The sequence below is a fragment of the Saccostrea echinata genome, unplaced genomic scaffold (assembly GCF_033153115.1).
Source record: "Saccostrea echinata isolate AGI-Se365-2 ecotype Australia unplaced genomic scaffold, CSIRO_AGI_Sech_v1 ptg000016l, whole genome shotgun sequence".
Taxonomy (NCBI): domain Eukaryota; kingdom Metazoa; phylum Mollusca; class Bivalvia; order Ostreida; family Ostreidae; genus Saccostrea; species Saccostrea echinata.
Genome location: NW_026889765.1, coordinates 4,196,547 through 4,224,257, shown reverse-complemented (window position 1 = coordinate 4,224,257; position 27,711 = coordinate 4,196,547). Strand labels below are relative to the sequence as shown.

Sequence of the window (27,711 nt, the reverse complement as noted above, 5' to 3'; positions counted from 1 at the left end):
TTACCTTTCATTATATTTAATTTTTATGTAAATACAATTTGCAACAGCAGTTATATGTAAATACAGACTTATAATAAAAAGTATTGAATAGAAAAGAGAGAAATAAGAAGCCTCAAAATGCAGGAAATCTTAAATTTGAAAATGAGGTACAAATTCAGACCCCCCCCCCTTCTCTCTCTCTCTTACACACACACACAGGCACCAAGACTAATAAACTAATAAATATTAATTTACACACTAAAAAAAAGGTTATAATAATTGACACATACCAATACATATATCTACACTAGATCTTTTTTCTGAGGAACACTGAAATGTACATGTCATTTGAAAAAGTTTTCAACAAAAAGATTTCAATTTACAAAGCATCGAACAGACCATATTTATTTATTATGCTTACAGAGAAATGCAGATTTAAAAAAAAAAGGCATCCCTGTTTACAAATAATGCATAAATTGGGCACCCTGACAAACAAAATTACATACCTAAATGTAATGTATCTAAATTGTATTACTAAAAACCTTTAAGAGAAAATTTAACTTATGCAATTAAATTCATTAATAACTTACAGAGCCACACCACGTTAGCACCATTAAAATATTACACAAGTGATGTGCTGGTTTTATATAAGCACTCATTATGTCTCATTTAGATCCTGCAGACGTTGTTATTTTTAAGTCTGTGTTTGGGCTGGTCTTGGTTTGGGAGGAATCTTCCTCATTTCATAGTACTGCACCACTTGCTGTGGAACCTCTGCCAAAACATTGCGTGCCAACTCAGCACTAGCAGACTGAAAATTAACATAACATCATTTAAGATCTTGAAAAATACATGTATTCAGAAAAAATGTGAAAAGGTGGGGGTGTTTTGGAAGGTTTTTTAAAGTTGTCTGTGGTTAGGAAATTGTGGATCGATCTCCAATGCTTTCTACAAACATTTTGATCAATTCCTCCTTTTGAAAAATAGGAAGACATTGTAATCCTAATTAGCTTTATGATATTATGAAAAAAAATCTCCTGTATATTTAACACAACTGAAACTTACAGATCCAAAGAAACAGTGCAATTACATGTATTAAGATTTTATGTAATTTGTATCTCAATGTACATTTTAAAATTAATCCCTTTGCTGATACTCTTCAGAAATGCAAGAAACTCATGTGATGGAGACAAGGGTTAAGGATCCTTAATGCTGCAGTGGCAAAATGGGAAAATGCCTCATTAATATCAAAAACACGTAAAACTTGAAATACATGTACAATGTACAATGAAACCTTATTACCGGTAGTTTTGATCATCACTTCAATTTTATTCTCCATAATCAAAATAAATCCAGATTAGAAATATTATTTGTGCTTTGAAGCAGATAAATATGTAATGACTTCTTCATTCAATCAAGTCTATTAATTCTTTGAAAAGGTATATTTTTGTTTATATGTTTTACCCCTTTAGTAACAAACTAAATACTTCTGAACATTTACTGTGAGGGGGGCTTATAAGAGTTCTTTCCCTTGTCACACTCTTTTGGAGCGTTCTGACTAATTGAAATAACTAGATCTTTATATATAAACTAACTAATGAATAATCCTAATTCTAGCTCTAGTGTTGTCAAGGTACAATCTTACAAAGAGCAGGCATTGCTAAAATAATTCTTAAACTCAAAGAGAAAACTGTAGAAGTACTACTTGTGCATTTTACAAAATGTGTTATAGAATTTATTCACATTGCTAACTGTATGATTAAGCTCAAAGCCACAATCACTGTGCAGGACAGATTAGTGTCTCTGCAAGGAAAATTCAATCTCTACTAACCTCAAGGTTCTTCTGAAATCATTGAAAAATATTTTTTCATGGGAATGCTGAAATTTATTTTTGTTCATTCTCATTCAAACAACCCTATTAAAATTTAATCTATGTTTTATCAAAATGTCATTTCAAAGCTTAATACATGCATTTTGTCTTTTTATTTACACATACGATACATTTGCTACTACGATAAATTTCAATTAATCCAGAAGATATTTACTTGCACACTCAATATGCAAGATTATCTTGCAAGTGTTTGGCAATTAAAGAAGCAACTTAATATTACTGTGTGGAGAATTCTCACAATTGTTGTTAAAAAATGCAGCGATATTGTCCAGCAAAATAAACGTAACATGAAATTTGATTTATCATATGTTTCTCAGTTTTTGGGGAACAAAAAGAGAATTGATTTACATACCATCCTGAAGTCTCTGAAAGGCACAAACTGAACGATATCCCTCAAGGCTGGTTTGCCATTGGCCCCCTTTAGAACTCCATCATCCCCATCTAGAAAGTTCATATCAGTAAAGTCTGCATCCCCTACCCCCACAATGATGAGGGACATAGGCAGGCCTGAGGCATAAACAATGGCATCTCTAGTCTTGTCCATATCAGTGATTATACCATCTGTTAACAGGAGTAGGATAAAATAGGCCTGAAAGGAGTATTATCATCTGTTAACAGGAGTAGGATAAAATAGGGCTGAAAGGAGTATGTATCATCTGTTAACAGGAGTAGGATAAAATAGGTCTGAAAGGAGTATGTACCTCTTAACAGGAAGAGGATAAAATAGACCTGAAAGGAGTATGAATCATCTGTTAACAAGAGTAGGATAAAACAGGCCTGAAAGGAATATGTATCATCTGTTAACAGTAGGATAAAATAGGCCTGAAAGGGTTACGTATCATTGGTTAATAGGAGGCCATGAAAGAGTATATATCATCTGTGAACAGGAGTAGGATAAAATATGCCAGAAATGAGTATGTATAATCTGGTCAGAAGTAATTCAGAAAATTGTAAATTTACATTGATGGAATCACAGTTTAGCACACCCTTAACCATAAACATTATATCACACGATAAACTTTCAGAGCCTTGTTAGCTGGGGTGAAATGATCTATGGCATAGGAAAGCCCTTTCTCATCTGTGCAAAAGTTTCAGCCAAGGTTAATGTTTTTGAAAAGTAGATCAAACTTCAAGGTCAAAAATCATAGTACATTTGGAAAGGTCTTGTCACAGGTAATGCACTTGTAAAGTATGAAAGCCTGTCTTTTCAGCTGCAAAAGCTACTGCTATGCATGGTTAATATTGTTGAAAAGTATGTCAAACTTCAAGGTCAAGGTTATGAGGTCAAAAATTATAAACATTTGGAACAGTCTTGTCACAGATAATTCATATGTAAAATACATGTTCACATGAAAGCTCTGTCTCTTAAGGTGCAAAAGCTGCGACCAAAGTTCAAATATTTGAAAAGAAAGTTTAACTTCAAGGGTCACGAGGTCAACATTCAGAAAGGACTTGTCAAAGATAATGCATGTTCAATAGGAAAGCCTTATCTTTACTCATTCAAAAGTTATGACCAAGGTCAAAGTTTTTTGCAACAGACAGGCAGACACAAAGCTAGAGAGACAAACAGACAGCTAAATAGGTGGACATACAGATGAATGAGATTTAATGTCACACAAAAATGAAGGACAAATATATGATTATACATGAATAAACATAATTATATTAATGACAAATGAGTAGCAAAAGGCTGTTGCAAAAAGCATATCAATTCAAGCAAGTATATTATTATCTTCATACAGATTACATTTGCTCCCTTTGAAATAAATATTTGTATAATATGTAAACCAACATGTGCCCCTTTTGTGCCTTCCTCCCTCTGTGCCTGCTCAGCAAACCTGGCCACATGGTATATGATGGGGGCTACATTAGTGGGTCCATAGAGGGCCACCCTCTGTATGCATGCTTTGTAGGCTTCAAGGACACCACCAATCCCTACAAGAAATAAAATTGTCAATTCTATACAAGTACGTTTATAGGTTCCATGACTTGTTCAAGTTTATATTTAATTTTTCATTGGAAAATTAAATAAGTAAATGCACATTATTGATAACTGGGAGATGGGTAAAGTTTATTTATAGTTACTTCTTTCCCATGCACCTTCACAATGTCAAGGCTTAGCGATTACATACCTCACACAAAACCTTGAACTTGTGAGAGGTAAATTATCACAATAACAACAATAATTCTACACTTTCTTCAAGTTGACTTACCTGCACAGTATGGGTTGCTGGGGTTGAAATTGATGGCAAACTCCATGGAAACAGTTCCATCAGGAAGTTTAGCACCAAATCCTAGGGCAGGAAACAATTTATCCCTAAAAAAATGACAAGTCTTTTCTTATCATGAAAAAGATTTTTAAAAAGATATATTAATATATAAGAAGTTTGTACCTCACACACGAGAATTTTTACAGGAAAATTAAGGGCTGAAAATTCATCCAAGCAAACAGTATAAAATTTCATGGTTCTTTTCATAAACCTAACTAAAAACTCTCACTGGGAAAATTTTTATTATTATTCCTTGAAAAATTTTTCTAGTAAATAGGTCATTGCTGTCAAATTTTGCCCTGTACAAGTTGCTGAAATTGTGTACATTTTAATTATACATTAGAATTCTTGTGGAAAATCTTGAACGTAAACAGAGGGTTGATGTTATTTTCTTTAGTTTGTAGTCTGATAAATGTATAAAGAGCTAAAACAGATGATAAAATAATTCAGAAATGTAGATAGGTCTGTCTTACGTATCATAATCCTGGCAGACATTGCCCACGGCCTGTATAGCTTGCATGTATTCATTAGGTTGGTAGGGATTAATATAATGTAAAGAATTAGGGCTACTTGGGTTTCCATTTGATCCAGTGAAATCAATTCCCACCTGAAAAAATTGGTCAAAAGCAATAAAACAAGGTAAATGTATTAAATGGTATGTTAAAATGGACACGTCAGGTTTTTAAAACAAGAGGCCCAAGGGCCTTAACGGTCACCTGAGTATGATACAATAATTTGCATTATGCATAGAGTATAAAATGAACTGAAAGGTGAAGCTTTGTTGCCCGAAAGAAAAAAAAATGGGTGATCATGATCAACAAAATAATTGGTCTTAATATTCAATAACAGTTCATAAATTAGGTTCTAATCTGTTCCCCATTTATCACTATCACCATACAGTATATTAACAAATTATCAATGCTTCTGTACTATTTTAATCCCTTGTTGAAATCTCTTACATTGGCCTCTCTTGGTCTTTGATGAATATTTAAAAAGACAAGTTATTTTTGTCTCATTTTTATTAGCTCACCTGAGCCGAAGGCTCAAGTGAGCTTTTCTGATCACATTTTGTCCGGCGTCCGTCTGTCTGTCTGTCTGTCTGTCTGTCCGTCTGTCTGTCTGTCTGTAAACTTTTCACATTTTTGACTTCTTCTCAAGAACCACTGGGCCAAATTCAACCAAACTTGCCACAAAGTATCTTTGGGTGAAGGGGATTCAAGTTTGTTCAAATGAAGGGCCACGCCCTCTTTCAAGGGGAGATAATTAGGAATTCGTGAAAAATTAATGGCATCATTTAAAAATCTTCTTCTCAAGAACCACTGGGCCAGGAAAGATGAAACTTATGTGGAAACATCCTCAGGTAGTGTAGATTCAAGTTTGTTCAAATCATGACCCCCGAGGGTAGGGTGGGGCCACAATGGGGGATCAAAGTTTTACATAGAAATATATAGGAAAATATCTTTAAAAATCTTCTTCTTAAGAATAGCAAAGCCATGATTGGTCATATTTATATGGAAGCATCCTCAGGTAGTGTAGATTCAAGTTTGTTCAAATCATGACCCCCGAGGGTAGGGTGGGGCCACAATGGGGGATCAAAGTTTTACATAGAAATATATAGGAAAATATCTTTAAAAATCTTCTTCTTAAGAATAGCAAAGCCATGATTGGTCATATTTATATGGAAGCATCCTCAGGTAGTGTAGATTCAATTTTGTTTAAATCATGTCCCCCGGGGGTAGGGTGGGGCCACAATGGGGGATCAAATTTTTACATAGAAATATATAGGAAAATATCTTTAAAAATCTTCTTCTTAAGAATAGCAAAGCCATGATTGGTCATATTTATATGGAAGCATCCTCAGGTAGTGTAGATTCAATTTTGATCAAATCACGTCCCCTGGGGGTAGGGTGGGGCCACAATGGGGGATCAAAGTTTTACATAGAAATATATAGGAAAATATCTTAAAAAAATCTTCTTCTTAAGAATAGCAAAGCCATGATTAGTCATATTTCTATGGAAGCATCCTCAGGTAGTGTAGATTCAAGTTAGTTCAAGTCATGACCCCCCCCCCCCGGGATAGGATGGGGTCACAAAAAGTTTTTCATAAGAGTTTATAGAAAAATCTTTTAAAATCTTCTTCTCAAGATCAGCAAATCCATGATTGGTCATATTTCTATGGAAGCATCCTCAGATAGTGTAGATTCAAGTTTGTTCAAATCATGACCCCCCGGAGGTAGGGTGGGGCCACAATGGGTGATCAAAGTTTTCAGAGGAATTTTTAGGAAAAAATCTTTTTCTCAAGAAAAGAAAAGCCATGATTAGTCAAATTGATATGAGGCATCCTTGGGTAGTGTAGAATGAAATTTGTTCAAATGAAGGCCCCCGGGGGTAGGGTGGGGCCACAATGGGGGATCAAATGAATATATGGGAAAAAATCTTCTGCTCAAGAACTGCAAAGCCATTTGTTATATTGATATGAAAGCATCATCAGGTTGTTTAAAATTCACCCCCCCCCCCCCATAAACTTTTCAATACTGAACTGATTTTTGCTTTTTTTCCTAGCCAATGTGCTCAGGTGAGCGATATGGCCCATGGGCCTCTTGTTTATCTACTACTTACAAGTCTATCTGATCATTAAAACAATGAAAGTACTTTTTGTATTATACAATAAAAGTTCTTGCATAATTCTCTTATTCTATTTACCTTTCAAGTACATTATTTACAGTGATAAATTATCAAAAGTAAATGGCAAAGGGGAATAACTCCTCTCAGTAGAATACAAACTAATAGAGCCCTGGCCAGGACCAGAACACTTGACCAAATGGTCCAGATGTTCAAAATTCTGGTAAAAATTCCCTTCCTTATAAAAATTTTACTCTATTTGCCTCAGATATGCTCAGGTGCAGAGAAGATTTTTAAAGAAATAATGCATTTTTACTACAGATTCACTATATTACATGTATCAATAGAGCCCCCCCCCCCCCCCCCCCCCTCAACCAAAACACCAGAGCTTCTGACCCTGGGGCCTTAAGTTTGCTCATCATAACTAATCACTTTGTTTATCTGCTTAACGCTAAGGAGCAAACAGGATTATTTAATAGAATTAATGCATTTTCGCTATATTATCAAGAGCCCCACCCTCACACCAGCACATCTGACCCAGGGGTCATGAAATTCACTACTCTGAAAGAAGCACTCCTGCTCATCATAACTATACACTTAGCTTCTTTGCTTTTTTAACCAGAAGCAGAAAAGAATATTTTCAAAGAAATTTTGCTTTTTCACTTTATAAGCAATAGAAGCCCCCCCCCCCCTCCCCCCTCACCAGAACCCTTTAAGCTGGGGTCATAAAATTCACAATTTTGGAAGAGGCATCCTTGCGTACCATAACAATGTACTTAGTCTGTTTAAACAATACTCAGGGGCAGAGAAGAAGATTTTCAAAGAAATAATTCACCTTCACTATAGGATCTATATAGCCCGCCCTAGCACCAGAACTCGTCCCCAGGGCCATGAATTTCACAATTTTGGAAGAGGCATCCTTGCTTATCATAACAATGTAGTTAGTTTGTTTAAATAATACCCAGGTGCAGAGAAAAAGATTTTAAAGAATTAAAACATTTTCACTTTATTATCAATAGAGCCCCGCCCTAACACCAGAACCCCTGATCCAGGGGCCACGAATTTCTCAATTTCGGAAGAGGCATCCTTGATTATCATAACTATGTATTTAATGTGTTTCAATAATACCCAGGAGTAGAGAAGAAGATTTTCAAAGAATTAATGCATTTTCACTATATAATCAATAGAGCCCCACCCTAACACCAGCACACCTGACCCAGGGGCCATGAAATTCATAATTTTTGAAGAGGCACTCTTGCTCATGATAACTATGTACTTAATTAGTTTATCTAATACCCAGGAGCAGAGAAAAAGATTTTCAATGAATTAATGCATTTTCACTATATAATCAATAGAGCCCCGCCCTAACACCAGAACCCCTGCCCCTGGGACCATGAAATTCACAATTTTGGAAGAGGAACTCTTGCTCATCATAACTATGTACTTGGTTACTGAATTTAATACCAAGGAGCAGAGAAGAAGATTTTCAAAGAATTAATGCTTTTTCACAATATAATCTATAGAGACCCATCCTAACACCAGAACCCCTGCCCCTGGGGCCATGAATTTCACAATTTTGGAAGAGGCACTCTTACTCATCATAACTATATACTTAGTTAGTTTATTTAATACCCAGGAGCAGAGAAGAAGATTTTCAAAGAATTAATGCATTTTCACTATATAATCAATAGAGCCCCGCCCTAACACCAGAACCCCTGCCCCTGGGACCATGAAATTCACAATTTTGGAAGAGGAACTCTTGCTCATCATAACTATGTACTTGGTTACTGAATTTAATACCAAGGAGCAGAGAAGAAGATTTTCAAAGAATTAATGCTTTTTCACAATATAATCTATAGAGACCCATCCTAACACCAGAACCCCTGCCCCTGGGGCCATGAATTTCACAATTTTGGAAGAGGCACTCTTACTCATCATAACTATATACTTAGTTAGTTTATTTAATACCCAGGAGCAGAGAAGAAGATTTTCAAAGAATTAATGCATTTTCACTATATAATCAATAGAGCCCCACCCTAACACCAGAATCCCTGACCCTGGGGCCATGAATTTCACAATTTTGGAAGAGGCACTCTTACTCATCATAACTATATACTTAGTTAGTTTATTTAATACCCAGGAGCAGAGAAGAAGATTTTCAAAGAAATAATGCACTTTCACTATATGATCTATCTAGCCCCGCCCTAGCACCAGAACCTCTGACCCTGGGGCCATGAATTTCATAATTTTGGTAGAGGACTCAATGCTTATTACAATGATGCCAACACTTTGACTGCTTGATGTCCAGGAGTAAAGAAGAAGATTTTTAAAGATTGCATTAATTTTGGTGGTTTTACTCCCACCCCTCAGGCCCCAGGGGGGGCAGGGACCATGAAATTCACAATTTTTGTTCCCCCCCATAGATGCTATATGCCAAATTTGGTTGAAATTGGTGGAGCGGTTTCAGAGAAGAAGCTAAAAATGTTCAAATGTTAACGCACATCGCACGACGCACGCCGACGGACAAAAACGGATAGCAATATGTCACCTGAGTGACTCAGGTGACCTAAAAAAATGCAACCAACATATAATCTTATTTTTAATAGATATTGCATGGCATCTCAAGCTAATTTGACAGTCACAGTACATGTATTTATTGATTCAAAACAAGATAAAATATGACATAGAAATGGATATTGCATATATGGCAGTTATCACTTGTGCAATACTAACTTACTGTGAAGTTTATCTGCATTCCCCCATAAACAAATTCCAGGAATGATGGTCTCTTGAAAATCTAAAAAATAAAGATATCTTTGTAGGATTATGATGCCCCCCACTAATAGCCAATCTAACAACAGTCCATGCTTGATGGGTCACATTGCTCACCTGATTCAATATTTTTTATCTTCCTCCCTGGCTATGTTGCAATTAATGAGCAGCTTAAATTTACACAACCTAGGCATGCATGTGATGCATTTAAGTTGGCTATTACCAGTAAAGTCTTTTTTGTAACAACATATTTCATATTTTTCAAATCCTTTATGAAATATTGACCTTATATTTAGCCCCATCAAAACCGTTGGGGTCATGCTTTGAACAAATCATACCTAAGCAACTTGCATATCAATCTGAATTATTTTCTGCTTTGTTGTTCATTAACAGAAGAAGGTCTGTTTTAAACAGACTTGCATGTACATACTACTTACAAATCTTCCACTTTAGCTTTGTTTTCTAGAACAGTAGTTCTTGGGAAACAGATTGTTGTATGACCTCATCCCATTCTTTCATATTTATTGTTTATTTCCCCTTAGAAAATTGTTACCTAACTTGAATTCCCTTCAACCAGGAATGAGTCTATGGCAATTTTGGATTACACTGACTGTAATTCTTGAGAAAAAGTAAATGTGAACTTTACAGAGGAAACAAAGACAGAAAGATCATCAAAACAGTTGGCTAAGGTGAACTAAAATTCAATGAAATCTAGTGTAATTCAAATAGAGTCATAGTATTAAAGCCAATCTAAATGAAACTTGGAATGGATCTTGTACTGGAACATCATACAACACAACTTATAACTGAATAGTTGCAATGGAAAATGTCCAGATAAATACATTATTGGAGAAATTTTTGCAACTGTAAGACAAGGACTGGTATCAATATGAAAGAAATTCACTCCTCATTGAAGAAACACTGAAACCAACAAATCCGAGAGAGAGAAACATAGGTGAATTATCATAGATCTTTCAATTTTGCAAACTTTGATGGGTGGAATGATCTAATTACCTTAAGTTCAGTAAGGTGTATAACTCCTGAGTTCTGGTACTTCTTTTTGGACTGTTTCTTTGGATTAATACAAGGGTAACTGGCCTGCAAAAACAATTATAAACAAAAAACGTGTAATTAAATCTGAGGTAATGAATTTCAATGAACAGTTTGCAGTGACCTTAAAAAATATCTGATAAGGTGAAAAATATACACAAAGGAAAATCAATTGTATTAAAAGCTTTCAAATATGATAATTGAAAGGTGAATTCAATATTCTCTGTTTAACAATCAACTTAAAGAGAGATTTTAATTGATCTTTTACTTTTATCAACGAAAATGAAATTTGTCTTGCTATGAACTGTATCGAGAATGCTAACAAATCAATATTTGAACATTGAAATTCATTTATCCAATATATATTTATGCTTATTCATTTCCCTTAGTTACAAGAGTACACATTTCACAGGCAACTGACGAAATTCATTTAAAAAGCACTCTTTTCTCAGCTTGTACAAAGCAACACCCACTTGTATGCAAAATATTTAGTTTTTAACCTTCAAATTTATGTCCAGATATATTTTTGATCTGAAACCAAGAGCGTTTTTAATACTACAGGTGAGATTAAAGTCTTAATCATTGTTTGTCTACATTAAGTATAAACAAAGCATATAAACTTCATTGAGAAATGAATATCATTGCCCTATAAGTAGGGGGTGAGCAAACAAATCTGTGGAAGTTTATTGACCTAATTCAGCCCTGCTGACTCAGCTCAGTGTTTAAATAAGTGTACAAAAGTGGGAATAAAATTAGAATAAAACTTCTAGCTACATTTCATGGAACAGCGACTGCACATATTTACTATCTACTTCAACCATCTCTGCTTCATATCAGTGTTAAACTGACATTTTAAGGTAAGATGCTTAACTTTTAAACATTTAAATTTAAAAAAGTTTCTAGACTGGCCTGCCTGCCTGATATGCGCGATATACAGGAAATACCAGTCTAAAAAAGTTTCTAGATTGTAAAATTTACTGCTTATAAAAACCTCTTTAAATTTCACAACATACATGTACCATTTAGGTACAAGTTGATTTTTATATAGACATGAATTATCTGTTAAATGTTGGTGAAGATAAAAGTGTTATTGAGAAGGATATGAGAAAAGGGTCTCAAATTAAACAGCTGAAAATGCCAAAATCTAAAAGGTCCTCAACTGAAGTAAACAGATTCTGAGCCAATATATTTCAAATAATTATTTATATATATTATCACATTTTCTCAGCTGAATTTGTTAACTTTATAAAAATTGCCTCTTTGTACCTTTTTAAAGGGTACAGAGGTGTACAATGGACTTCATAATGAAAGAAAATATTTTTCATCCCCAATTCCCTCATGTTCTTTACGTGCTTTTCAAAAGTGCATCTGACATAAAAATTTAAATCTAGATATTTCTACTCAACAAAGAAATTCTAACGTAAAGGTAAATGATTCAGAACAGTGCATTAAAATAATAAAATTCCTTGATCAATGAAGCAACAAAATCACTTCAGTATTCATCGATTTGATTTTCTAGGGATATTTACTCATCAATGTTGACACATTTCATTTTAAGGTGAAAGACATAAATGGGGTCACTCTAACTATTTCTGTTTGCTCTGGTCACTGACTGGTGTTTGTAATATTTGCCGTGTTTGTGTGTTAGCCAGAGTTTGGGTGGAGTCTGTGGTGTGATATAGACATCGTCATAGTGATCTGTAAACATCAATAACTTTGTGTGTGTAACAGGATTATATAGACTTACTATCGTAAAGTTGGAATGTAAAATAGTTTTAAATATCTTTTAAGGTAAGAAATGATCAAGTGATTAAAATTGACTAATTGACTCAAATGCAGAGAATATTTATTGTCAATCATTAACATTTTTGAATTTTTCAGGTAATTATGATTGCATAAACACACTCTGTACTTTTTTATGTCATTAATTTAAGAATTTTTTACATTATATTGAATCTATTTGATGTGATTTTTAAACATAAATTGGGAATACACAGAAATTTATAATACTTTTCATTACACTTAATGCAATTTTGGTGAGTTGATAATTAAAGAAAAATATATCCCGGTACAGTGTATAAGACAATTTTGAGAAAAAAAATTCAACAGTAAATTTCATTAGTCAGTATCTAAAAACAAATTCCTTTTAATGCATATTGCTTCATCTTTTCAGATTAGAGCATTAGAATTATAATCAACACTTGATTGATCAATGCATAGCAATATGTGTTACATATTGACATTAAAACCTCTGATAACTGTAAACATTTGTCCAAACAATAGTTTTTTAGTAAGCTGCAACTAACTCTCACAAAAAAAACATGGATCATAATTTATTTTCAATCAATACATATCAACAGCTGTGAGCATATCCTACAGGTTTCAGGACAACATTACTGTACTTATAGGATGCTGTCATTCATTTCCCCTTTATCATATATTCAGCAATACATGTAGATACTGAATTTGTCGGCATACTGTTTAATGACTCACTTTCTCCTGTTTGGAAATTGCAACTAATTGTAAGTAGAGTTTAAAATTACTGGGTACGGAAAAGCAATGACCTTTTTTTGCCTGTATAATTCAACTGGCAAACACTGAAGTGACTTTTATCAGAAGTAATCTCTGATTATATTTTCGGATAGTGTGAATGTACTAGTTTGTAAATGGCAGGACAATCAATGAACCCCTGACAGACTTCTCACCAAAGACAATAGTCACTAAAACAAACTTAAAAGATCACAAAGATTCCTTTTGGGGTTTTTTCATGAACTATTGCACAGGAATTTTTTAAACTTGTAAATGAAAGTAGCTAAGTCTGAATTGTCTCATGGCAAACTTAATAACAAAGATAAATAATATAATAACTTTTACTATATTGCACCAATTTAGATTGGGGGAGGGGGGGGTTAAGCATGTTAAATCATTAAAAAAAATGTTGGTATTCAAAGCTTTAGAAATTCTACTCCTGATTGATAAAAAAAACCCTGTCCTATTAGGAATGTTTAATATATAACCATTATAAATTCATTGTGTTTTGTAAATTTGTTGTTACGCATTTAAAAAAAATATTCAATTCTAGTTACCACCCCATTTCTCTTTCAAATCAAAATGCACTGTTTGAACATGCATTAAAATTTAACTGTTGTTCTCCACTTTATTTATATGGCTTGTGAAATGAGTGGGAGCCATATGATAAAGTCGGTTGGTTCTCTTTGAAACTCCTAGACAACATGGTCATTTAAAGTAGCCTGGTCAACACTTGGACAATAAAATCATTAGAACTTTATGATTAATACCTTGATATGCCAACTGGCAAAATTTGATACCACTAGGTTTCTTACAATCATCACAACCATTCATGACAACCAGTTTATAGGAATCCATCATCCACAGTATCAATATTCTGATTGGACACCTCCCCACCCCCAGAAACAAGTTGTTATCATACATACATAAACCATCATTTGCACACCATTTTTATGGCATATATGTACCCTCTGCTCAACCATAGCAGTTTTTGTAAAAGAGTGCACTGTCTGTAAACTTTACATTTGCTGAATAAAGCCTTTGGAAATATATAAAACAGTCCTTAAAAACCATTAGGCTATGCATTCTATAAATCACTCAGTACTTTCAATGTTAACAATGCTTTCAATACTTGACTATTATAGTTAAGAATGTTGTTTGCTAAAAATGTTAAATCAATGGGATTATGTGATGAATATTGCAGTCTGTTTTGGATACATGGTAAATACTTCTTGCTAGCTACACCTGCATTAAAAGTGCAAAAAATATTATCGATGTAATTTTTTTAAAAGTACATGTATTTAGTATGCCATTTTGAATCCCCATCCTCAAAGTAAATATAAAAAAATAGATGACTTGTTGCTTAAAAAGTGCAGTGTATATTGCTATGCAATTAAATCAATAGTTTGATATGTACGCTATTAATGAGCAATAAAACAGCTGTTAGAAAGGGGTGAATGGAGTTACGGTAAGTTCAAAGTTTAATCCCCCAACTCTGAGAGACACAACTAAAACACGAAGTATTAATTGATAAATTTTTCTCAATACTCTAAGGTATATAAATTTCACATAAAATTATAAATGTACAATGATTTTTCTTTTCAGATTATCACACAACAAACTGACAAACATTCTCAATGGGCCAGGGCGAGGGTCAGGGTGAGGGAAAAGGAGCAGGGGACCTGTGCCCCGGGCTGATCTGGGCCATTCTGTGGTTTCTAATCCTGTGGTTTTTGGCGTGGCCTATTGCTTTCTTTATAGCCTGGTTGTACGTGTTCCTGCTCCCATTCTCAGCGTGCATAGAACCAATGAAGGGTGTGTGCGAGGCTATTCTAGGGGTTCTACAACTACCCCTCACGTGTGCAGAGAACATGATTGCCATGAAACCAATATGTGGTGGATAGACAACTAGACTGCTATAGACATTTAAATGACTTATTTTAGTTGTTTTTAAATTAAGTTGTAATGCAAAAAAAGTGCTATGGAATATAAACAACTATGAATCTGTTTAGCAATGATATTTATTAAATTTATAACACTGTATCAAGTTTGGGTTACAAATTGCCAAGATACAGGTGCTATTGTTATTGAATAACTGTTACATATACAGTACAAATGTATGAGGGGTGATCCAAAAGTTCGCGAACTAACTGAATTACTTCGATAAAAGAAATAAAATTAGGTTTGAGTGTTCATTATTTTTTGAAGTAGTCCTCTCTGAATTTAATGCACATCTTCCACCTTTCTGCCCATGCGCGAAATCACGTGATCCAGGCGGTAACGTGACATGCTCTGTGGTGTTCTGTTCACAGAAGCTAAAAGATTCTTCTGAGTCCTATATTTCTTACCCTGCAAGTTATTTTTCATCACAAAAAATGTTCATTTGTCAGAAATGGCTGAATCTCGAAAATAGGATGAGTGAATAAGGATGTCCTTTCCCAGAATGAGCATAGTAACCATCACAACCCGAGTTCTCTGTCTTAGGAACGTCGTTTATATATTATATGAATATAGTACAGGCACCTTCTTTTTATCATATCTGATATGTTTTAAGTTTAAAATAAACAATATTTTAGGGATTTAAAAATTATATTATTCTTAAGATATTCAACTATTTTTCTAACTATTACTTGGCGATCATTCATAACAAATTGCTCAACTAAAGACAGATCTCTTCCCCAGCTTGCTTTCACTAGGCAACAGAACAAACATCATTTTTAACCATCCCCCTTCCCTCACTAAAATAATCAATCCAATTAATGATTGAACTTCTGGCAAGTCTTTTGTCTTCATAAACCTTGTACAAATTATCATATGCTACTGCAAAAGAATTTCCAAGATATACGTTAAACTTTACAGCCGTTCGTTGCTCAAGTACAACCAAGTCAACTATTTTTTGTCACAAAGCACCTACATTGTGACGTCATTTAACATTGTGACGTCACAAACATGTAGCAAAACATTACATAACATCTGCTATTTATAGAACATATGTATGACTATATTTGTTCCAAATTTTATTCCAATCTGAACTGTGGTTTTCTAAATATAGAGATAGTTGCAAACTTTTTGATCACCCCTCGTATATTATGAATAAATACTATTCAGTTTTGAAAGGTGAAATTTTATATCTTGGATGAAGTTCTTATAAGTAATTAAAAATGTGGGTGATCTATTGAGTAATGTGTACAGGCAGTATATCTCTATTATATTATTCTTCTTTGTCACAATGAGTTGACAGTTTTCACTCTTAAAATAACTCCAGGATTGTTTAATATCATGGGTTTTATTATGTTAACATCCTGTAACTATGATAAAAAAAGTTTTTATCATAAAGTATGGAGAAGTAATTGGAAAGAGACAAAAATTGTGTTGTAATACACCTGTACAGATATTCACATTGTTGCAGATCAGAATGATTTAAATGCTGATGCAGTGAGGGTAGTTATAGTTTACTCTAAAATCAGATGGAGGCGAAAAAATCTAACCAATATCCATGGCCAATCTTTAAAAGCCACTTCTACACTTCATTTTATTACTTCAAATCAACAAAACTCTGAGCAACAAACTTAACTTACTCTCTCAAATGAAGATAAGATATGGTATGTCTTCTCCTCTTTGATAGCTACAAAGGGAAATAACTCCCAGTGGAATAAAGAATTGATACAAACCTCCTTCCCTCCTTGTGTGTTAGACTCCATATCTGCCAATGTAGTTGTGAATGTTCCAATAAAATCATGTGACCCATCACTGTCGTAATCATAGCAATCAAACTGTAAGAATCAAAAAGACAGATAAATGCAAGTTTTTAGCAGTAGAAATTAAGAGGTATACCAGTATACAACATTATGGTGGCATATTTTTGCAACTACTCATCAGATGATTATTAGACCTGTCAGATGTTTATGTCGTCTCGACTTGTCAGATGATTATGTCAATTTAACAGATTTTTATGTTGACTTGTCACTTATTCACGTTACATCCAGTTGATGATGCATTTTTCTCACAAGTCAACATAAGGATCTGAGAAGTCAACGTAAAGATCTGACAAGCTTAATAACTTTCTAGCGAGTCATCACTATTATCTGACAAGCTGACATAAACATCTGACAAGTGGAGATAATTATCTCACAGGTTGACGTAACATCTTACATGTCAACAACATAATCTGAGAGGTCAACATATCATCATCATCACAAGCAATGGATTTTGTGGAAATAAAATGGACACAGAACTTCTGGTCTGTGACAATGACATAACATCTAACATGTCAACTTCAGATGATTATGTGCACTTGTCTGATAATCAAGTTAACTTGTTGGACTTATTATCAACTTGTCAGATATAATGTTGATAAGCTAAATGTCAATTAGTGGCAAATAACACTTTAATATCAAGATACCAAGTTCCTAGTCATGATGATTATTATCTGACAATTTGACATAAAGATCTGACAAGTCGACATAAAGAGATCTGACAAGTCGACATAAATATCTGACAAGAAAACATAAATATCTGACAAGAAAACCTAATCATCTGACAAGTGGTTGCAGAAATATATGCCACCATACAACAATGCATTTATAAAATACAAATTAATTGCTCTCTTAAAATACAAGGTATGGAGTTGGGAATATATGTAATATTATGCATAATTACATAAACCTTTCAAACAGCTTTAAGTTGAAAAAGACACATAGAATAAATTTAAGCTAGTTTCAAATGAAAGAGATCTAGTTCTAGCTCACACTTTATTATCGCACTAATATTTTTTTCCATTTCTAGAAAATCTCAACAATTAAGGGAAATAATTCTAAACTGACCTATTCATCATGCTTTCTTGAAATAGCACTTAAAATTGAAAGAGCTACATTTCAACAATAAAAGATTGTGAAAAATCTGCTTTTTAATAGGTTTAATAGCTGAACTGTTTAAATCAGCCTTAAATCAGGCACTAAAACTTCAACAGACCAATGCAGACTCTGAATGTACATTTCTCCTATAAAATGGTTGCTCTGAAGTATTACATGTATTATTATTCATATTTTTATTACACAAGGATCTACTATCTCTAAGTTGAGTTACCTTGATATCTTCTGACTTGTTTCCACCACACATAGCATGGACAGAAAGAGTAAATGGCCGCCATACAGGATTTAATGTATTCTTGATCACCTAGAAACACAAAGCATTGGATTACCTGTAAAAACATTATTTTTCACATCTTGAGATGGATAAAAGTTGAAAATAAATTGTGCCACAGGAGCAAAAAAAAAACCTCATTGTCAAAACAAATTATTAAAAATTACAAGACAGTCATGATACATCATGCTTGTAGATGTATCACCAGACAAGGTTTGGTGATTCTTGGTCTCACACGGTGAGATATGTCATTATGAACAGAGCACGATTTGACTTTAAGCTTTTTAAAAATTTCTAAAATTAAGTCAAGCACTTCTTTTCGGTTGCAACAAATTCCCTCCTAAGATGCACCACTTGACAAGATTTAGTTATTCAATTGGTTTAATTAATACTGTGTGCAATAATTTTCAGGCACAATTTTGACTACATGTATGTACAGACAGAATACACAAATGAGGTCATCAAGACCTACTTTTGAGTAGAGATACCACCCTCCCCCTTTCACCACGATGCATTAACTGACAATATTTGATGACGCTAGATCTCGGATTGTGACAGAGTTAACAGACTGATTGACGTGAAAACTGTATACTGTAATACAGCCTGTCAAAAGATGGGCGTATAAAAAGAAGATTCGTTTCCCTTCTTTGGCATCATCATATGTACATACAAAACCCATATGTACGAGGGGTTATCAAAAAGTTCGTGGACTAGCGTCATAAAATTAAAACCGCTTTAGGTACATCAATGAATTTTTACACATTTAGTTAGCATCATCTTTTCTATCTATAGAATAAACCATAAATCATAATTTTTATTTTTTAATAAATTGTTAGTGTTTTTGTAAGCAAAGGTATGTCCAGGCGGCGCAACCTCTAATATGACGTTTTTTTCTACCTGAGTGTAACTGAGAAAAACTCTTTAGATATGAGTATTTGTCATCAAAAAATCTCGTTAATTCAGGCATGTGGTACGTACGACACATTTGTTCAGTAAAATTTGCAATTTTTACCCCATTCTGTAATTTCTATGAAATTTTATCGTAAATTTTATATGGAGTGTCCAAACAATTATGGGCTTGAAAATAACGTCAAAAAGGGGGAGGGGTTTCTTTTTCAAACACTCTATAGAGTTTCGCTCCTGGAAAAACTGGTATTGACCTAAGGAATGTTTAAACTTGCTACAGAAAAATAAAATGCATCCAGAGTACTTATTTTTAATGCCCAAAAAGATTCAGAGAGATGAAATATGCACAGTTAGTGTCGATTTGTAGTCAGTGTGTCAAAAGTCAGTCACGTCGAAAAGTGACGTTGATCATGTGTGGTAGAAATTGAACTCCAACAAGCTAAGTATTCTGGCATAATCAGGTGAGGATCTTCCTCATATAAAGATCCATTTACAATATTATATGTATTGAAAACAGCTGCTCATGACATTGTAAATTCATATAAATAAGACGGGTTTAAGTCCTTACTTAACCCCAGGTAATCTCATCAAGATAATTGCATGAGGTAGAGAGAGCGGACATTAAGAAACAATGACGTTAAGCGGACGTCATGACACTAAACGGCGACAGCGCCGGGTGGTCACATAAAGTCTTTTTAATTTTAGAATAATTTGGCAAATTATCAACGTATCTAGCTAAAATTTTCAACATTTCTTAAACTTTTGTTGTTTTATGTTCCGCTTAAATTTTGTAAGCAAAGACTACATATTATTAATTTTATCGCGTCAGTCCACGAACTTTTTGATAACCCCTCGTACATACAAAACCCAAATGTACATACAAAACCCAAATGATTTAATTAGTGAAAATAAAGCTAAGAGAATTAATTTTTACTGAAGGTCTACAATAACTATACTATTAATAAATCTCTAAAAAATAAGATTGTTATTACATTAAATTATGAAATTCACAATAAAGGACCATACCTCTGTCCTGTGAACAACCTGCCAAGATCCAGATGCCTTCTTTGAGATTTCCAGATAAGGATCAGACTTCCCCAAAAAATCCTGTCCAAATTTCAAAAATTTATTCTGACATAATGTTCTGTAAAAATGAGAGCACTGTTTTTCTGGCTTATCAAGATTCTAAGTTATAATTTCCATATATTTTTTGTTTAACTCCATTTCATACTGTGATAATTTTGCTTAAATATTATTGATATGGTATGCATACACATAGGAAGAGTATTTCATATAAACAAGAAAATTTAAATTAAGATAGCAAAGACAATAACTTCAATTCCTTCTAAAATATCTTTCAACCACATCTGAATCTGATATACATGTAATTGTAATTTAACAATATAATGCCAAACTTCATCATTTAAATACTGGAAATAGTTGCCACTGACTTTTGCTTCTTCCAACATGAAAGAAAGAAACACACGTAGCATAGAAAATGGCAATAAAAATTGAACTATAGCCATTGCTTTTAGTCTAAATCATCTCATCTAAAGACTTCTAAATTTGGGGATAAAAATGAGCCATTCCCTCTATTTATCCCACTGACCAATTTTCAAAAATTATAGTAATAGAAGACCATCATCTGACCATTAAAACAAACATAATGATATCTTACGAAAAAAAAAGATAAAAAAAGAAGATAAAGAAAACCTTGTTGTCCAGTTTGGTGGCACTGAACTTCATGTGAACCATCTCTCCTCCTTCCTTAACCTCTTCTGATCTAATCTACAAACAAAAAGTCACTAGTAAGCTAATCCGACAGTAACAAATTCTTATGCCCTGTTCACACGGAGAGTTTAACTTGAATTAAACATGAGTTACTGCGAATTAAATTTGAACTGCTGTGTTCACACGGGGAATATAATGTGAATTATTTTAATTTGAATTAATTTACTGCACATTAAATTACTTCACATTAGCTATGTGTGAAAGCTAAGCGAAGCTAATTCGAATTGAATTTTTACGCATGCGTAGTGGCAAAATTAAGTTACATGCCACATGTCGGTGGTCAGATATAGGTACTTCTGCTATTTTTAGTGAAAAACAGAGGAAAATTATGTTAATCAATGAAATGTGTACAGACACTATGACATTATGTCAAATGGATCTGCTCTGCATAAGGTGAAGTGATTTGAAAATCCCATCATCATAGCCTTGCTGAATATCCTTACTGTAGAAATAAAATTTTAATTCGCATTAGTTTACTTCGCATTAGCTGTCGTGAACACAATTTAATTCGCATTAGTTTAATTGGCATTATTTTACTTCGCATTAATTTACTGCAAATTACACTCTCTGTGTGAACAGAGTATTAGTTCCTCATCACAAAGTTGTACTGCTAAAGAGTGACATTTTTTGGGTATAACCTACATGCTGTGATCTTTCTACTGAAATCTTAATACCAAGTTACCAATACCAGTGTCTTAAATTGTGGCATCAAGGGGAAAAGAGTCAACAATGGTGCACATGATTGAATAGTGGACATCTTCTGTATTTTTAAAGTTAAGCGAGAACAAATCTTAAGTTTCATACAGAAATTGTGGATCCTCCCATGGGTTTCCCATCCTTCTTCAAAAGAGGCCCTGAGTAGGGATTCCTGGAAACTATCTGAAAAGAATTATATGTATAAGTAATTGGTTATGTTCCAAGTTTTACTGAAATTGGATCAACACTGTTAATCAACACTGAAGAATTTTTGTTACCAGTAATATAGATTGAACTGGTCGAGTCTTGTGTGACTCACCTCCCCTAAATTACATTCAATTTTGCCCAAAAAATCATCATCCTCAAGTGTTGCTGTTTCGTTATCCAGATCATACACTTCTACTTTCACTTTCTGCACTTCCTCAAAGAAGTAGTCCACTCTGAAAGCCCGTGTAAATTTTGGGTCGTGACAGTTCTTTATTAACTCTGTTCTTCCAATCTGTTTATAGAATAAGAAGAAGATGTAAGCTGTTTGAATATTTCATTGAATCATGTTTATGTTATATGCCATTATATAAACAATTACTTGTTAAACTGGATTCAAACCAGGGTGTAATTAAAAAAAAATGTCACTCTGCAGTTGTGTTTGCAAAAATGCTTTAACCAACTTAATTAGCTATTCTCTCTTTTGTGGATGCTGCAATAAAACTGTTTGTGATGTAACAGGAGAATGAATCTATTTTTGTGGGGGGGGGGGGGGGGGGGGTTAATTTAATCCCAAAAGGCCTGCTCTAAGATGAAGATTAAACTTGACTAAAATAATCTTTGTTTAAAAAACTTTCATAAGTACAAAACTTGTTCTAAAGCAGTCCGGACCTAAAGAACATTCTAACCCAAATACCCCTAAAACTGAGCCAAAAATCAACTAATCTGTCAATTATATTAAAGGATATCTTCAACAATGAAAGGGATATTACAAACATGAACAATAGATTAGCTTAAGTTAAATGTGTACTCTCTGATGTATTTTTTTCCCTAGATTTTTCGTTTTCGCCAAGCCCCAACCTTTATTGTTCTCTCTCTATGACAGTGTACTATATACTTAACCTGCAGTAGCTGATTCATAACTTCTCATCTATTTTTTTTTTAAAATACATGCAACACACATGTACTTACTTCCTCCCAATTCTGCCCCTTTCTATTTAGCATGTACAGAGCTGCACATGGATCGGACTTGGAAAACTCATCCTTTTTCTTTAGGGCTTTACACTCTATGCGAAGTTCCACCCGAGAAACAGGTCCTCTATCAGCACCACCTAGCTGGGGTACTGGATTCATTTTGTCTGCAAAACAAATTAAAGTGATTTTGTAATTATATAAAAGAACCTCACATATTCAAGCAGTTAAAGTCATATATGACATATTTTTGGTAAGTTCAGACTAACTAAAATTAAAAAGATCTTTCTATTTATTTTATTACTTTATATAAAGATAGAACTTTCCTGTAAATTACACAATTTAAATCAATCACGTTTCATAGATGTTAGAAATTTAAAACAATAACCGATTTATTTACCGACTCCGCATTTAAATATCAGACACAGTTTAAAGTCAATTCATTATAGAAACGTGGAGTTATTCAAGTTCAAAATCAGTGAAAATTTTTAATTTGAACGTAAGTAACAAATATCATGTTCATCTACACTCAATCTCGTATTTTTATTTTTTAGCTCAGATACGCCACATATAGCTCTAACATGGATCCTGACCAATATGTTCAGTTGTAAGGAGAGGGATACTTGGGTTGTATTAGCTTATGACTGAAGAAGCTCACAGTTTGATGCAATTAGAATTTTATTTAGGTTTGTGTGACCTAAGATATCTATACTTATAAATTAATAAATTTTGCAAATAAACTCCGAAACGGGTGAACCAGAGTTCTTACTTACTCCTCTAACAATACACTAGATACAAGATGATGTCCGTAAACTATATTTAGATTTCACTCGCATAGCAAGTATCGTACATTAAATTTAAAGTCTACTTTTATTTTCTATAAACAGCCATGAAATAGCAAAAACGTGAGTACGGTGGCGTTTCCGGTTGGCGGATCTAAGTTACTGGCAATTTTTAATGAAACTGACAACAAGCAATCGTTTATTTATTTCATAAAACGTCATCACTGAATTATTCAATCAAAACTTGATTTAAATTATATAAAAGAAATAAGTTGTGATAACCGATTAAAAAGGGAAATATGCAAATTATTTTCGTCATTCACCAATCTTAATATTGACGGAAGCTTCTAGAACATCATATTGCATCGAGCCCGATGTTAAAAAAAAAACGAGGCCCTTATATCTGCATAACATAAAAAAAAACTTTTCTGTGATTGGTCATTGAAATAATGGTATATCATTGATAAAGTTGTGAATATATTTATATATCGAAAAACTATTACATATATATACATGTATGTAGTAGGTTTTCCTGATAAATTTATCGGTAAAATTTGTATATATTCCTTACTTAGAGCGTCGTGGCAACGAACCCGTCGTACAGTTTGTACTTCGTAACAAACTTGCTTACATGTAAAGAGAAAATTAATGAATAAGGTATTGTTCAAAAACAATTAAAGATGTAAAAATCTGTGCTTTAATCAATACATTTCACTTTTTTTTTTTGAAAACAGTCTTTTGTATCAAATACTCGGCCTGTTCATAGAGCATTAAAAGCTAATTTTACACAGGTACTTGAGTCTTGGTTTATAAATATGTACGTACCTTATTGATATGTAAAAAAAAAGTAAAGTACATTATTTACATATCAGTAAGGTACAAACATATTTATAAACCAAGACCCAAGTACCTGTGAATTTTGACCCCCCCCCCCCCCAAATCAATTTATCAGTAAAATGTGCAGATTCAGTGCTTTTATCCTTAACGGAAATGAAATAAGAGCATCTGAGGTACAATATCCATAACATAGTATAACAGGTTTCACAATAAACGTCAATTAATGAAATTGTTAATTTTCAAGTTTTTACAAAGGGGGGGTGGGTGGGGGGTGGGGTGGAGACGTACATTTACTTCAAGCGAGATTTTGAACAAAGTATTTCTTCCTGCTATAAGCCTGTAGGTTGTCAGTAGAAACTACAAAATATTTTCTGTCGGTAGTAGTATATATTCAATTCCCCGCGCTTGCGCGGGATTTCATCTAGTATATACAACAAATTCTGAATCTATAACATTATAGGCAGAAAACCGCAATTGTTTCCAACACAACAAATAAGAGTACACATACTAGGCTAAAATTTATTTTTATGCCCCTGTATTGAAGATTAGGGGGTATATAGTTTTTGCCCTGTCCGTCCGTCTGTTTGTCTGTTTATCTGCAAAAACTTTAACATTGCTCATAACTTTTGATTGGTTGGAGCTATGGCTTCCCTATTTCACATGGTATTCCTTGTGACAAGACCTTTCTTTGGGTATCATCATATTTGACCTTTCGACCTTGACCTTGGAGTTTGACCCAGTTTTACCCAACTTTAACCTTGGCCATAACTTTTGAACAGTTGGTGCTAGGGCTTTCATACTACACAAATGTAATCCTTGTAACAAGACCTTTCTTTGGATACCAACAACTTTGACCCTTTGACCTTGACCTAGGAGTTTTAACTACTTTTGAAAAACTTTAACCTTGGCCATAACTTTTGAACAGTTGATGCTAGGGCTTTCATACTTCACATCTGTAATCCTTGTGCCAAGACCTTACTTTGGATACCAACAACTTTGACCTTTTGACCTTGACCTTGGAATTTGACCTACTTTTGATAAACTTTAAACTTGGTCATATCTTTTGAATGGTTGGTGCTAGAGCTTTCATATTTCACATGTGTATTTCTTGTGAAAAGGCCTTTCCTTGGGCACCATTAATTTTTACCATTTTTCCTTGACCTTGATGTTTGACTTACTTTTGGAAATTTTTAACCTTTTCCATATATTTTAAATGGTTGCTGATAGGGCTTTCATATTTCACAGGTATATTCCACAGGACAAGAACTTACTTTGGGTACCAACATATTTGATTTGCATTTGAGAAAGTTTAACCTTCACTACAATATAAGTTGCCATACGGGGGCATCAGTGTTTCACAAACACATCTTGTTTCAATTATGTTAACCAGTGGATGTATGAACTGTAGATCTATAGTAGTAGATCCTTATCATAAAGAACAGGAAAGAAGAAGTGAATTGTTCCCTTCACCTATCCCCCACAAGTTGATACTTCCCTGTGTAAGTTTTAAACAGACACCAAGATAATCCCCTGCTCTTCAATGAGGGAGGAAATATTAATCAAGTACTCCACAAACAATGTACACTGTCATCATTGACATGTACATGCACAAAAACAAGGTACAATGGACTATCCTATACTTAACTGCCCAGGCAAAATGCTTTTGAGAGTATATGACATTTTAATCAAATGATTAATCAATAATTATGCAGTTCTTTGAATCAATATAGTCTTCATTATCGTCATCAGTCATACCATGCATGGTAAACTACATGATACAGTAGACTTTTCTATACCATGTATATGTACCTGCCAAGGAAAATGCTTTTTAATAGTCTTTGAACAACAGCCAATAAATTAATATATATGCAAATTAATTAAAACTGAAAAAATAATACCAAATAACATTGAATCTAATTCACAGTTTTTTTAAAAAAAAAATTTTTTTCATGAGCTTGTGAAATGCTTAATAAATATTATATTTTAAATCACTAACAGGAATATTTTTTTTTTGCATTTGCTGCATCAAACAGGTCCAAGACGATCTCTTGATTTAGCCAATTCAAAATAGCTTGATTTAGCTATTTTATCATACTTCTTTCTTAAAAATATTATTTTTTCAGAATGAAAAAAAGTCCCACTTAGATGCATCTAGAACTTTATACTGAAAGCCCTAAAAGTTTTGGGGCTATAATTGATTTGTGTCCATACATTTACTACTTATTATGAATTCAAATTATAAGGAGGTCAATTGTGATCAAGAAGATAATTAACAGATTGGTAATAATTGTGAAGCAATCATAGTGATACCTACTGGGTTGCCATACCTTACCGCACACAAGGTGGAATACATTTAATTATCAACAAACAGAGTTATATCTTTCAAAAGCAGCAATGCTTCAACAAAGTTAAATACTGATTGCAATTTTTATGGTCTATTAATTTGTAGAAATATGAGTAGTCAAATACTTGTATTAATTTCTTTATTTCTTATTTAAAAGTATTTGCGAAAAAAAAAACTGTATTGAAATAGCTATATTGCTTATTCAAACTATGTAGCTAAATCAAGAGATTGTGCTGGACGGTTCGACCTGTCAAAAGTTGTTCCAATCATGAATTTTCTGTATATATATAATAATCAAGCAGAGGAAATTCGAACATTAAATCGATATCAAATTAAAAAATCGTTCAGAATCAATATGATGGAATTTTACCATTTAAGAATATGTATATTATATACAATACACTGCAATAATTGTTACAAGATCGTATATCAATACCTGTTTAATTGTGTGGATTTCGTTACACCGTTCCCTTCTTCTTCTGTAATGCATAAGCGGTCTTGTCGAGACGTAAACAAATGACAAGGGGGCGTGTCCTAGCGGTATTGCGCAATAGTTTCTCTCTCTCAGTCTCTCTTATGAACATGCCTTTGAAATGAAATTATCACTTCCAAAACTTGCAGATAAAATTAACGCGTTTTAACTCCTCTTTGGGCCGACATAAAAAACAGTGAATGAGTGACAGCACTCAGAGAAACACCATTTTTACACTCTGACATACACACACACAATGCCACCCTTTCAGTGAAATAATAAATAAATGGATCGATATGATGTTGCCAGTTTCAAGTTCTTAAACTCTTTAATAACCATTCTTGTATTCTATACATGTTGGTTGAGTCAGTATAAAACATATTCCTTTAGGTTTACATTGTGCAGTAAAACACATACTGGAGTGCCAGGGACAGACAACTTTGCTTTTTTAT

The 27,711-nt window shown here is 33.5% G+C and overlaps 1 protein-coding gene and 1 long non-coding RNA gene across 2 annotated transcripts; one reads left to right on the top strand and one right to left on the bottom strand.

The window, feature by feature from the left end:
- On the bottom strand, positions 1 to 27,328 carry LOC133188357 (copine-3-like). Its single transcript, XM_061323741.1, has 15 exons — positions 27,224 to 27,328; positions 22,825 to 22,991; positions 21,968 to 22,147; positions 21,757 to 21,831; positions 20,875 to 20,949; positions 20,188 to 20,268; positions 18,199 to 18,288; positions 16,785 to 16,886; positions 10,549 to 10,632; positions 9,500 to 9,559; positions 4,614 to 4,747; positions 4,084 to 4,187; positions 3,663 to 3,805; positions 2,223 to 2,459; positions 1 to 790 (listed from the first exon to the last, which is right to left on the bottom strand). The coding sequence occupies exons 2-15, from the start codon at positions 22,984 to 22,986 to the stop codon at positions 674 to 676; spliced, it is 1,644 nt and encodes a 547-aa protein (XP_061179725.1). The 5' UTR covers positions 22,987 to 22,991; positions 27,224 to 27,328; the 3' UTR covers positions 1 to 673.
- Positions 11,306 to 15,295, top strand: LOC133188359 (uncharacterized). Its single transcript, XR_009721283.1, has 2 exons — positions 11,306 to 11,441; positions 14,719 to 15,295. It is a non-coding gene; the product is annotated as an uncharacterized LOC133188359 (long non-coding RNA).
- Positions 27,329 to 27,711: the final 383 nt, after the last annotated feature.

Coding starts and splice junctions, on each gene's coding strand:
- LOC133188357 (XM_061323741.1), bottom strand. CDS start 22,986: ATGAATCCAGTACCCCAGCTAGGTGGTGCTGATAGAGGACCTGTTTCT. Junction 21,832..21,967: donor TTGAATGTAATTTAGGGGAG/GTGAGTCACACA, acceptor AATTCTTTTCAG/ATAGTTTCCAGGAATCCCTA. Junction 2,460..3,662: donor AAGGCACAAAAGGGGCACAT/GTTGGTTTACAT, acceptor TACTCCTTTCAG/GCCTATTTTATCCTACTCCT.